Here is a 14,302-nt window from a genome sequence, read left to right on the forward strand (position 1 = left end):
TGAACTTGCTGGTGGGTGGGACTGCAAAGAAGTCACCTTCTTTTTTTGCTTCTCATTTCTCTCTGAGATTGCAGTATTCAGTACTGTGAACGAGCTGTTCGTCGTGACGTAAAAAAAGAGGCTTTCATTTCCTATGGTTTCCTAAAACATGCTTTTATTCATGGTGGTTTTGAAGACATAAGTGACTAATTTCCTTTTCAGAGTGCAGGCCAAGGCAGGCCTAACAGCACATCGCACAGAGCTGAATATATACTGTACACAAATGTACACAGCCTCAACACATGAATTCCAAAGCATATGCAGTCACCATAGCTTGGTACTTCTAAATATACTTTGATTGCATTCATACTGAAAAATATGCCTGTGCATATATTGTACACTCACATACACACTGACACTATAGTTAGTGTAATGAGAGCGCAATCTCTCTGAGATTAGGAGCAAGCACTTCCTGTTTGTGTCACCAAAAGGGCAGATAAGACCACTTAAAAGCTGTATTTGTTAGTATTTCCATGCCTTACTGAGTCTCCAGTGCAGTAAGAAAGAAAATAAATAACGGGTCATCAAGAAATAATATCATAATTGACTGCAGACAAAACAAAAGTGGCATTATATAACACGATTGTGCTTGGGAGTGGACATTTTAAGAAGAAACAGTGTGCTTGGGTATTTGAATGACCCAGCTGTTAAGCATTTTCATTTTATATAGCCTAACTAGGAAACGGTGAAATACTGGGTGATTTAAAGACACATAAAAGAATAAAGTAAATACACAAATAAACATCAGCTCCCTGAGAAGTTTCATGATCTTCTTAGCCAGCAGTCACCAATTGCTCAACACGAAATCTAATGAGCAGCTTTTATGAGCGCCGTCGCTTTTACTGTCTTAAAAGTAATACAATGGTCCATTTGCTCTAGCTCAAATAAAGGCCCAGTTAATGAATCATCATTGTCGCTACTTTAAGTAAACATTCTCATTTTACATGAACATTTCAGCTCAGAGCCTGCAGATGGGGATCGTAAAGCTTTAACCTCTTTATAAAGATCTGGGCCCGTATCCCTAAAGAATCTTTGTGCAAAAAGTGGCTCCTAGCGGCCAAATTCTAAGAAAATTCTCAGAGTCATGACGTTTTCTTAGAATTTCCCCTAAAAGTGACACGACAATCCCAGTTAATATAAAAGCTATTCCTCAAGATTCCTAGCGCTTAAAAGGGCTCCTAAGGCGAGATCTGCTAAGAGCAGGGAAGAGGACTTTTAGTGGCTTAGGAGTTCCCCTAAGCAGCTGCACAAAATGGCCAACAGAAGAGGCAGGAGAGATGTCCTGCAAACACTGGATGACAGGGAATTATTGAGATGCTACAGATTGGATCGTGCAGGAATCATGTTTGTGGTGGATCTCCTTAGAGATGCAATTACTTCACCAACTCGACGCCACAACGCTATTACACCGGAGACGAAAGTAATCACAACCCCGAGGTATTTGGCAACCGGGAAAATGCAACAATGCAGCAGTGATGACTTGGGTCTGCAATCACAGACATTGCTAAAAGCTGAGCCGTGTTACCCTCGTTAAGACCACACTGGACTTGTAACGTTGTGATTTCTACTTCATTAAGGACAGCCTCTTGAGATAGGCCATCTTGTTTTCAACGGGGTCCATATGGGAGTGAAAGTACAAAATATGCCAGCTAGGATATTAATATGAGCAAATAAGACACGAATCATTATTTGAACAGGGTGTAATGAGTTTAAGTTTTCACATATTTTAGATTCTACTGGCTATAACCCCTACAGCTTACTATTCATTTTCCAGATATTTTCTTGAATGTGAAATATTATTTACAATTACAGTCAGCATAAGATTAGAGTATATAATATGTTTAATGATTTGAGGGTACATCCTTTGCTCATTATCACCAAAAGCTCATTTCCATCAAACTTGTAGGATCAACCAATCACGGCTTTTGAAATGATGACTCATACCTAGCAACGGGGTCAACCACACCTCCTCACTAAGATAGGATTTTCCATCCATTCCTTGCTCAGAGTTCACTGAAAATGTTCTGGAATCACTTCTAAGCTAAAACTCCTGGCAAGGAATTTTTAGGTTAAGTTAGGAGCTCTCTGAGAGGATTCTCAGAATCTTTAGGGATACGGGCCCTGGACCGCAAACACTGATATCACAAGTTCCAGGAAGACAATAGAGAAATTGTCTTTCTCGAGAGGTTATGAATCTGAACGATGTTTGTTAAGCAGATCAGTCTCCAAATCATTTGACTGTACTGCCTTTTCCTTCCAGCGCATCTAAGCCAGTTAAGTGTGTTTGCGGAGATTTTATAGAGTAATTAAATCCATGTACTTTTGGTGCTGTGTGCACTCAGGGTCCACAGAGCTATTTTTATTTTCCATGGAAAGTTCCATTAGTTTTAAAAAAGGAGTGATCAACGTAACGTCTGAGGGGCTTGCTTACATTTTTGCTTCATATCAGGCGAAGCTACTAAAGGAGACAGCAGCTAGCTCATCTGTGTAGCTGATAGTCCAAATATGAACTTGTGCTTTATAAACAAAAACAGACACATTTGATTTTACTAGTTGATAACACAGCACAGGTCTAAACTGAGCAACTCTTCAGTGGAAAAATGTATGCAACAGTCGCCCTTGCAAAACTTTTTTTCATTGAATGTCTCACACTAATAGACATTTGTTCTTCGTGGATGTGTAACATGACTCATGGAGTTATGGGAAAATACAAAGATGGTTGCAGCGGTTAACGCTAAAAGCACTAGAAAATACATTATTACTTTTGTCACATCTCAAAATCAAGCTCGTTGTCTTCTCTGTGTTCCCAGCTGTGAGCTGAGTGATTGACAGGACCGACGACATGGGGAAGCAGAACAGCAAGCTCCGCCCTGAGGTGATGCAGGACCTGCTGGAGAGCACCGACTTCACCGAGCACGAGATCCAGGAGTGGTACAAGGGCTTCCTCAGGGACTGCCCCAGCGGGAACCTCTCCATGGAGGAGTTCAAGAAGATCTACGGTAACTTCTTCCCCTACGGAGACGCTTCAAAGTTCGCCGAACACGTCTTCCGCACGTTCGACGCTAACGGGGATGGGACAATAGACTTTCGGGAGTTTATCATCGCGCTGAGTGTGACGTCGCGCGGCAAGCTGGAGCAGAAGCTGAAATGGGCCTTCAGTATGTACGACCTGGACGGGAACGGGTACATCAGTAAAGCTGAGATGCTGGAGATTGTGCAGGTGAGTCTTCTGTGTAGATTGTGGAAAAGTGTCTAAAATACAGAAAATTTCCTACCAAGGAGAACATCTAACATCACTGTGGCCTCCAGCACTCTTCATGGTGCTGGATGTGACTCCACATTGACATGATTTTTGAGAGCTACGTCATTCAGGCCCTTATTTATTGCCAGCATTAAAATGTCAGTGTACTTAAAAGGTACACTTGGATTGATTGGAAACATTCATTGTGCTGCCAAGTAAAAGCAGTTTTGGAAACAGTCAGAGATTAATTAGCTCAGCTCCATCTTATATATGGCTTGTAGCCCTGTCATGATAGGAGAAGAGCAGATTTTCCCTCTGCTCCACACCTTTTACAGGAACAAATGGAACTCGGGCTCAGCCTAATCCACACTGGCTACATCGCTTTCAGTATCCTTTTGGCTTGCAGGTTCTATTATTTCTTGCCCTGTCATGTTTGAGTGCATGTTTCACCAGAATAAGCTACAGCGCTGGGCAGATGAGGAGGCACGTCTGTATTAAATCACACTGCTTGCTCACCTGTTGTTATTTATTAAGATAATGAAGGCAGACTAAAAAGCGCAGCACACTATGCAGACTTTCAAACGTCCAAGAAAGAAAAGGAAATAAAAGAAACAGATGAAATGCAATACAAACTCTGATCATTTTGAAATAAGCCACATTTTGTTTTTCTGTGAAAAATTCAACAGCTGCTTTCTGATCCGTGTAGCCAGGTACAGCTCACCTTTAAGACAGAAAAGCAGGATAAAAGCCGAGCGTGGGTGGCATTTCCTGCAAAAGCCTTTCGTGTAAACAGACTATTTCATGTACACACGCACAAACACAGTTTATATTTGACTTCCTTCACAATTACATGCCGGCCAGTCTCTCCCACTGCAGTTTCACTCAAATTACTCTCATCAGATCTTCAGTGTGTGAGCCATTTTCAAAACAGGCCATTTATGTTGTGTATCCTGATAATGAGGGGAAGGCGGGATGGAGGAAGAACGGGAAGCAATGAGAAGAAGCAATTATTTTTTACAGATTAACCCAAAAGGAATGCAGTGTGTGCGCATTTGTGACTATACATCTGTGTGTGTTACTATGGCTCTATATGGCTGAGGAGGAGGTGACTAAAAGGAATTAAGCAGTGATATATTGGTGGATAATTGTAATGAAATAAAAACTGATACGTGCTAACATGGTCTGAATAGTTTAAGGCACAAGGCAGCTTGATGATATTTGTGTTTGGGGTGGTCTCTATGAGTCATCCCATCCAGCGTGCTGTGGATTAACTCTTTGTTGCCCTAAAAATGTTCATTCTGGCATCTATAATAATAAGTGCTGTGAATATAATTGATTTTCTTTTCACCAATGCATGGTGGCTTTACTTTCTCTCAGCACAATCTGAACCACCGTTTACATGACAATGCCTTAAACCTGAGCTAGCCAGGCTGTGTTGCTTCACCTATCATTGATTCAAGGCTAAATTAGTCCCATTACTTTAAGACCACTATTAGTCAGACTTCACACTGGCACTTCTTTCTACACACTGACGCCATAAACCCTCTGCCCATTTTCCAGTAAAAGGTGTCACTGTTCACAAGGACAAAAGAACAGAAAGCAGTGACTCAGATGCTCGCGTCTATTCAGCTGATGTGAATATGAATGAATTTTGAAGGAGCACGTGTGAGTGCAAGTATGTTGCAAATGGTAACGCTTTAAGAAGTGCATGATTATGAAGAACTCTGTGCCATCTTAACTTTTTAGTGTCACGTGCAGACGTGCACGCTATGTTCATCTATTTTCGTCTTTGGCTTGTGGTCTGGTTTAGGGCCCCTTGCCTCTGCAGAGAAAAGGCTTAGTTTAATTCAGCTTTATTTAAATCACGCCAATTCATAACAACAGTCGCCCAAAAGTGTTTTATATTGTAAGATAAAACCGCACATTATTAGAACAAAACCCCAACAATAAGACAGTGAACAAGCACTTGGTGAGAGTGGGAAGGAAGAACTCCCATTTAACAGGAAGAAACCTCAGTCAGGCTCAGGGAGGGGCAGCCATGGCCCGTGACCAGCTGAGGAAAAAGAGGAGAGATATTAGATAAAAGGCAAATCATAAGAGAGTAAGCCAGAGTTTAATAACTGCTGAAAATTACATGTATGAACACATAGGTGAGGTGAGGGACAAAGAAACACTCGGCATAAGCGTAAGCCCCCAGCAGGCTAGGCCTATTTCATCTTAACTATGGGAGGATTCAGGGAAACCTTAAGCCTTAACTATAACTTTCATCAAAGAGGAAAGTTTTAAGCCTAAGCTTAAAGGTAGACTGGGAGCTGGTTCCACAGAAGAGGGGTCTGGAAGCTCCAGGCTCTGCCTCTGATTTTGAAAACGTTATTTTAGAGAAAAGGTTTCAGACAGACCTTTAAAAGGAATTGCTAAAGTTAAAAAAGAATCCTTGAATCTGACTAAAGCCTTCAGATTAGTGTGATCACAGTCACACGCTGCTTCCAGTAGAATCAGACGGCAGATCCGACAGGTGACTCATAAAGGTAAATGCATTCATTTTCTCCTGTGTATCTGTGTCCTGGTGATAATGGTGAACGATTAACAGTAGTAGCCCTGCATCCAAGTGCCTGTAGACCTTTCTGGTTCCCTGATATTTCCAAGTAGCACCACCAGCACCAGCTCCCATGTATTGCTTGGTTTATTATATACATTATTGTCTAGCTCAGAATGAATTGCAATCACCTTGTTGGTCCAATGGCTGAATCTAGCACCATTATCACGTTTTAAATGTGCTTTACCAAATACCTCTAAAGATAAGACAGTGTCTTCAACCTCACATGTACAAATGGTGGCGTAGTAATGGTCAAAACTAGCTGGACGTATGTTAAACATGCTGAACGTCATCCAAACAGAGCCTTGTTCACTCAAGTACAATAATCACACGAGCTCTTCTGTCTTCTTTTGTGATCATTCATATTCTCCTCTATATTCATGTGAGAATATCTTATCTTAATATCACTTGCCAGTGCTTCACTCTAAGGACCCTGTCTGTTCCCCCACTGTGGTCTTCATATTTCCCATGCACTCTCGCCTCCGTTCGCCATTGTGCCTGGGAGCTCCAGCTTTTCCCAGCTAGCTAATGCTCTCTCCTGCAGAGAGTGTGTAAATGTTGGTGATGATCATAATTATCTTTGCTGTGAGAGTAATTGAATTGGATGGATCACCGCCAGCCCGGATCATCCTTTTCAGATAATGACAAAATCTGAACTCTGTCTCATCAATAGTTGATATCTACCCTCTGTCTACCTTTCATCTGAAACCAGGTGCCTTCAGCAGAGCAGACGAGCACAGAGGGACGTCCATTGTCTCCACTGGCAAAAAAGAAGATGGCAGAGAGCATTCATACTAGTAATTTAGGGACTGAACAGAATAGCAGAGTAGATGAATAGACGGCTGCTCGGGCGGATAAAGTCGCCGTGGGAAACATATTCAGCTATGGTGTGAGGGTGATACGAGAGACTCTGTGTTGTGTTTGTGTAGCTACTGCTGACCAACTCAAACGCTGCTCAGCCGGCTCCACAAATAAGTCTGACCAAGCTGAAGCCCTCCCTCACTCTTTGCATTTCTTCCTCTGTCAATGGTGCCTTTTTCACATCATTTCCTGTATTATACGGAGGGAAGGTAAAAACCAAGAGCCCTATGCAATCCTGCTTTTCTTCTCCTTCACTCTTACAAGTGGCTAGGTCTTTTTCTCTGTATTTGCCCTCACACATCTGTGCCTTTGTTTCTGGCTTCACTGGAGACATTATTGTGTGCTTGCTCAAGGCACATGAAAGAGCCTTCTCTCTCCCTGTGACATTCAGGCTGCACAATGGGTACTACTTAGATGGCTGAAGCTTGACTCTACAATTTTAAAAAAAAGAAACCTACACAGGTGCTACAGATAAATTATAAGAAATTTACTGGCGGAGGAGAAAAAAATGCCCAGGCTAAGTCCAGGAGATATAACAAGAATCCAAAGTAAGAGTGGGAAGTGAGAGTTGATATGGAGACAGGCAATTACTGTAGGGAGGATACAGCATTTGGCAGGGTGTCATATGTGAAGAGAAAGACCACAGAAAGACCTGACTTATTAAGACAAAGATTGTTGTCTTTGGATGCAGGGGAAGAAAGACAAAGGCTGAGGAACTGGCTTTACTTTTGGTTTAGGAGGCTAACTCGGGTAAAGCCGGTGTTATTCAGTAACATGACAGGTAGCGATATAGCCTCTAAATTTATCACAGTATTTCTAGAAAATTTGCAGTAACAAAAAGTGTGACTATGTAGGAAAAAATACTCACTTTTCCAATGAACAACTGTCACTGATGACACACTTCCTAATTTGAAATGTCAGTCTAATGAAATAACGTATGAGCACATTTAAAAGGAAGCTTAAGAATAATGAACAATCTCTCATTTCTGTGGTAATTTCATTGTAATTGGAGATAAATTATCTGAATTTCAGGAGACAACACCTCCAAACACGCCCCTTCTGGTTTTTTCTATATTCGACTATTAGTCGAGGCCATGGTTCTCAGCCGGGGAAAAAAATGAATTTATAACTGCTGAAATCCAAGGCCCAGTGAAGCTAAAGCTCTCGTTGGTAGTCCTTGTTCTGCGGTATTTTCCTCCTACTTGCAACAGAGCTCCAAAGAAAAAGATGCCTCGGCTGTTGAATGATGTCATCTTCAGTGAAGTCGTAAGTGAGACAGGAAGGGCCGAGGTTAGTTGGTTAGCAGTGATTAAACCTTTAAAATAAGAAGTAGAAGATTGTCCTCTGGTGTTGGCTTCTTATATAGAGCCTGTTCAAAACATGAAACACACCAAACGAATCCAATTATTACAAAGGTTGTTGGGGCAACCAAATTGAGTGCACAGACCAGTATAGTTTGTTCCCTGATGAAGCTGAAGCAAACAATAGTTTACTGGAAAAACCAAAAGGTGGAATTTCCAAGTATCGTATTCACAGAATCATCCTTTTAGAAAGTTCTGAAGAAAAATCCTCCGACTCTCTTGGGCTCAGCGTCCTTAGCTTCACACGTCGCTTCACTTCTTACTGGCTGCTTGTAATTTGGGGATTTAGAAATGTGAGCTTATTGTACAGCGTGTTGCTTCGCTGGATTAGATGAGCAGCTAAATCCCTAACATGCAACACCAGCTCACTTTACTCACAGCACCTCGAAGGATGCCAATTAATAACAGACCCATCTCCAAAGTGAAGTCACTCTGGCTGCTTCTTGTCCCTGAACTCCCGAGCTGCCCTGCCGCTTTGGTAATAGGCAGCATAACCAGCACCTATATAAAGCTCTGGCTGCACTGTAATCACAATCATCCCTCATCTGTTCACATGTCAGCTCCCATTCCCCTCAAAACCGCCTCCTTATTAGAGACAGAGTGGGCTGTGATTTCACTGTTTACTGCCAAACAGCCTGCAATGCAACAGAAAGCAAAGGAGACACAACACTGATAAATAGACTGCGTGTTGGTCTCCAAGCCTCGCTACCTAAAGCGCAAATACGCAGCGCGGCGACGCAGTGCAACAAGCTGGCATATTGGAATCACTTCTGAACAGGTGGACATACTGTGGAAATATGCTCAATAACCGGCGTGTTTGTCACCATAAATGTCCCTAATATCAATAAAGCAAATATCACAGGGGACTCTCTGGGGTTTTACGCTCTCTGCTCGAGAGTGATTTCCAAACGGTGATTTCTGTTAACTCTGTCAAGGCACGCTACAGCAGGACAAAGTGGAAGGCCTTGTTGCTTTTGGTCTGAGTGGATGTTGAGTATAACAAGCCGAGTAAAAGCAGCAGGGATTTTGAGGGCTGAAAAGATAAGTACTGCTAGCATTAACTAAGACTTCAGCTTTGGAAAGGAAAGCAATAAAAACTCCAATTTGATTACCTGCAGTATGATAAAGTTAACGTGTGTTTGTATATTCTGTTATATAATCACTGCGTGATTGCCCCCCCCCCGCAACCCTCAACTGGATAAGTAGTTAAGTGAAAGGACGAATGGATGGACAAACCAGGGGGTATATGTGCGAGGGACAGCCGATCACAATGTTTAGTTTAAATAAGCATTATTATGAACTGCGAATTATGCAAAGCTACTCTAGTGGTGTCCAAAAGTAAGATTATGTAGTTGCAAATGTGGTAACCTTTAAAAAAGCAGGGAGTGAGCTATTCAAACTGTAGTTTTGTAGTAGAGTTTTTATAATGACCCAGAAAGTCTCCTAGTTACAAAAATAGAATAGACGATCTCTTACAAAACTGAACAGGTCAAAATCTTCAGCACATAGACTGCGTCAGGAATCCCTCCTTTTGCCATACATTATCTACAGCCTGCAAAACAGACCTCACACTCAGCTGTTCATTGTTTAATCAGCAGTGAAAATAAGCAATAAAGCATTCAGTAAATGTTTTTAAAAAGACACTAAACATCTCCAATCACATAACGCAAGATACACGCAGGCAGAAGCAGACAAGAGGTTTCAGCAGATCTGCTGCGACAATGAAAAGTCGTGTCAACCAATAGAAAAATGCCGGCCAGAATCACGCCTGTCAGCTGCAATCATTTTCAAATGTGTGTGAGATTCTACAGCTGAAGGCATAAATTAGTACCCGGCTCATCTGACCTTACTGTGTGTGTCTCTCTGTAGGCGATATATAAGATGGTGTCGTCCGTGATGAAGATGCCCGAGGATGAGTCGACACCTGAGAAGAGGACAGAGAAGATCTTCAGGCAGATGGACACCAACAGAGACGGTAAGAAGTACTCTGATGTAGCATTTACTTCCAGTAGTTTTAACTTTCAGCATAAAAGCATGAAATTATCCACACTTCACACAGCCTAGTTTATAAAGTGCACAAAGACTATTATTCCCTGTGTATTGATCTTTGATCTCTCTCACTGATAATTGCTTTAGGATGTTTATCACTCTGGATGAAAAGTTTGTTGTTTGAGTGATTCCATCCAACTACCACCTGATTAGCTGTCACCAAAGTCTTCTTTAATACGAGATAAAGAAGCTCTGCTCTGCCAGCACCGTTCACATACGTCACACTTGAGATTCACACACAGTTAGAGCTTGTGCAGCTCTCTGATGCATCAGTAATGCTCTGTGTCGTGATCCTTCAGCACAGGAGAGGCACAAATAAGGCAGGAGGAAGAGAAAGATGGATGATGGTGCTGGGTGGGGCAGTGATGGAGAGGAAAAGGGAGAAAAATGGGAGCAAGATGATGCGAGAGCAAGAGAGCGCAATGACTAAAGCATGGAAGAGTCTTTTACTTCTTGTAATGAGAATCACAAGTGGAGAGCAACTCGTGGGGAGATAGCTGTAGTCTGTCTGTTAGTGATCAGAGAAGAGAGGACCTGTCTCAACACTGCCACCTTTTGGTGAGAAGTGGAACATATTAGGATGTACCGTTCATGTTGTAAAGCCTCTGAACTAAAGATGCTACCAAATAAGCATAAGAGATTAACCCTGAAATTGTTATAATCTCACTTAAAATGTTAATGGACTCAACACAGTCACACTTGCCAGACAAATGCAGGAACATTTCCTGTTTGAGGATTTTCTTCACCAGTGTGTTGCACTTTATCTCACACTGTTTTGGTATATATGCTTCTTTCTTCTTCAGCTTTATGCTGTGGACGTAAATATGAATGATAAAAAGATCATTTCTGTTCTGATTTTTTTCAGGCAAACTGTCTCTGGAAGAGTTCATCAAAGGAGCAAAGAGCGACCCCTCCATCGTGCGCCTGTTGCAGTGTGACCCCAGCAGTGCTGGACAGTTCTAAATCTGAGGCATCGACACAACCTGTAAGGCTCCTTTAAGCAGTAAAATTCACTTCTGTCTCTGTCTTTGAAGTTAAAGTTAAGTTAAATGTAAATTTAAACTTGAGAGTGTAAAAAAGAAACACCGATCCAACAAAGAGTGCTCAGTTTAGAGTCGTGCTGTTCGCGCTGACGGTGCTGCTGTGTGGTCGGATCGGTGGAGGGCTGAGGTTCAACCTCAGGAACAAACGCGCTTCTCCTACGAGCGGTTTTGCCTTGCAGGCAGAGAAGACGTCTGCTGGAGGGAATCTATTCCGAGGCTGCGTGCGCAGTGTAGGATGTGGGATGGGTCATCCACAGTGTCAGTGACTTTGTGGCTGCATGTAATTCATGGACTGACATGAGAGACTTTGTAGGAGGTGGCCTGGTATTTTGGAGCAGGTGCTGATGCTCAGAAGAAGCTTCTTCTTTTTAAAGCCCCCGTGTGTAGGATAGCTACAATGTTTCTGTGAGCACCTCTCTCTTTTTTTCTGTCTTGATGGTTCTGAGCTTTCAGCAGGACCTGCGGCACTACGAGACAAACCTTCCCGGTGTCAGCTGTAACTTCGAGAGCCAAGAATCAGATAAATGGTAAATGGCCTGCATTTGTATAGCGCTTTTCTAGTCCCTAAGGACCCCAAAGCGCTTCACACTACATTCAGTCATTCACCCATTCACACACACATTCACACACTGGCGATGGCAAGCTACATTGTAGCCACAGCTGCCCTGGGGCGCACTGACAGAGGCGAGGCTGCCGGACACTGGCGCCACCGGGCCCTCTGACCACCACCAGTAGGCAAACACGGGGTTAGTATCTTGCCCAAGGATATTTGGCATGCAGCCAGGAGGCAGCCTGGGATCGAATCACCGACCTTCTGATTAGTGGCTGACCTGCTCTGCCACCTGAGCTACAGCCACCCAGATAATGTGAAGAGGAGATCTGTGAGTCAACAGATGAGTTACAACAGCAATCTGACAGCAGAGTGTCACAAGATGAGGTTGTGGTGTGTTGAAATCAGTGGAGAAAGAGAAGCCTGGCAGTTCTCAGTGTTTGTGTATAGCACTGTGAGAATCATTGTCGTGTCATCATCACCTCTGCACTCTTCCCTGCAGCTGACAGCTGATGATGATTTCTGTAGGTTTCCCCAGCCGTCCTTTCTCACAGAGCTGCTGTAGAGCATAACCAGACAGAATTTTTCATGCTAAAAGCTTTAAGATGTTGGAAGATTCTTCCAAATGTATTTTGCACAGAAAAAACACTGCAGACTTTATTCTCAATCACCTGGATAATATGAATTAAAATATATCAAAACTCTTTTTGCTGTTTCACAGCCTACAGTCATTTGTTGAAGTTTCCAGCAAGCCTCACACACGTCTCCTGAGCAATCCCAGCACATTCTTCTTTGGAGAATCTCTCAAGCTCCTCCATATTTCATGGTCTTCAGTTCACCCCACAGATTTTCAGTATGGGCTTTGTGCAAGAAAGCCATTAATGTTCACATTGGTCTTCCGGAGGTAGTTCTTCATCAGTCGTTGTGTTGAACGTCAAAGCGATGACCCAGAGCCGGTTTTGCTGGTGACTGCTTGAAGTTTTCTCTGAAAATCTTCACATAGGCTTCTTTCTTCATGATTCCTTCCACATTGAAAGGATTCCCAGTTCCAGATGCACTGAAGCATCCCAAAGAGTGTTACCAAAGAGCTCTAGTTTCATCTCATCTTTCCAAAGCGGATGTTTCCAGTAAGCATAATCTTCTTCCGTGTTGTCCTTAACATACTTGACTCAGGCTTGAAGTTGTTCTCTTCTGCAGAAGTGGAGTTTTTCTTGGTCTGCAACCTCACAGTCCATTCCTGTGCAGAGTTCCAGTGATTGACTTATTCTGGGGACTAATAATGTTGGTTGTGATCATTTTTGTTTTTTCGGAAATAATTCTGTTAATGTGTGCAAATATAAATGCTATGCTATTTTAAAAATCCATTGCTTTAAAAAACTTTAAATTTTAATAGTTGTGGCTGTGACTGACAGATGAATGTGATACATTAGCTCAAATAAATGTCAAACAACTGGCATTTTTGTGCCAGCTGAGCGTTGGATTGACCAAAGAGATCCTGCAGACTGATAAACAAAGCTCTGGACTCAGAACTGAAACTGGTTGTGCCAACAAAGGGCAAAAAAACAATGCATCCTGTCTACATCCTGTGAGATTGTGGTGATACCCATACGCAGACTCCTTTTCCCCTCCCATCTTTAGCTGTGAATAGATGTGGACATGCCGTTATTCTCATCACTGGATCACAGTTTGCACCTCAGGTTATTAGACTGAATTAATTAGACTGATTAAAACAAGTTCCTGCCCCAAGTGGAGGAGTTCAAGTATCTCGGGGTCTTGTTCGCGAGTGATGGGAGAAGGGAGCCGGAGATCGACAGACGGATTGGGGCTGCAGCTGCAGTAATGCGGACGCTGCACCGGTCCGTCGTGGTGAAGAGGGAGCTGAGTGTAAAAGCGAAGCTCTCAATTTACCGGTCGATCTACGTCCCTACCCTCACCTATGGCCACGAGCTGTGGGTAGTGACCGAAAGAACGAGATCGCGGATACAAGCGGCAGAAATGAGCTTCCTCCGAAGGGTGGCTGGCCTCTCCCTTAGAGATAGGGTGAGAAGTTCGGCCATCCGGGAGGGGCTCAGAGTAGAGCAGCTGCTCCTCCACATCGAAAGGAGCCAGCTGAGGTGGTTCGGGCATCTGATAAGGATGCCTCCTGGGCGCCTCCTGGGTGAGGTGTTCCAGGCATGTCCCACCGGGAGGAGGCCCCGGGGCAGACCCAGGACACGCTGGAGAGATTATATCTCTCGGCTGGCCTGGGAACGCCTTGGTGTTCCCCCGGATAAGCTGGAGGAGGTGGCTGGGGAGAGGGAGGTCTGGGCCTCTTTGCTTAGGCTGCTGCCCCCGCGACCCGGCCCCGGATAAAGCGGATGAAGATGAATGGATGGATGGATGGATGGATGATTAAAACAACATCAAAGGATAAAAGGAATTTGACTCTCGTGAAGCAGAGAGAAGGAAACACGTTAGTCTCAATCTGGAACCATGAACGGAAATCTAACTACCGAAGGAAAAAGCAACGGGGGGGTTCTACCTGGGATAAATATTCAAACTGCAAACGAGAAGCAAAAACAA

At 43.2% G+C, this 14,302-nt stretch overlaps 1 protein-coding gene and 1 long non-coding RNA gene across 4 annotated transcripts in view; one reads left to right on the forward strand and one right to left on the reverse strand.

The window, feature by feature from the left end:
- The window catches only part of ncalda (neurocalcin delta a), a 66,471-nt gene that overhangs the window by 48,419 nt on the left and 3,750 nt on the right, over nt 1-14,302 (forward strand). For all 3 annotated transcript variants that reach the window (XM_085290655.1, XM_085290656.1, XM_085290654.1), the window contains 3 exons: nt 2,850-3,259; nt 9,968-10,073; nt 11,013-11,132. In XM_085290655.1, the coding sequence (XP_085146781.1) occupies nt 2,882-3,259; nt 9,968-10,073; nt 11,013-11,110 (582 nt within the window). In that variant the 5' untranslated portion in view covers nt 2,850-2,881 and the 3' untranslated portion in view covers nt 11,111-11,132. The remainder of the gene's footprint in view (nt 1-2,849; nt 3,260-9,967; nt 10,074-11,012; nt 11,133-14,302) is intronic.
- On the reverse strand, nt 5,122-8,361 carry LOC146563513 (uncharacterized). Its single transcript, XR_014894336.1, has 2 exons — nt 7,606-8,361; nt 5,122-5,333 (listed from the first exon to the last, which is right to left on the reverse strand). It is a non-coding gene; the product is annotated as an uncharacterized LOC146563513 (long non-coding RNA).

Source organism: Mchenga conophoros, linkage group LG11, assembly GCF_057382185.1.
Source record: "Mchenga conophoros isolate Kocher_MC1m ecotype Shallow Benthic linkage group LG11, M_conophoros_male_GT1.1, whole genome shotgun sequence".
NCBI lineage: Eukaryota > Metazoa > Chordata > Actinopteri > Cichliformes > Cichlidae > Mchenga > Mchenga conophoros.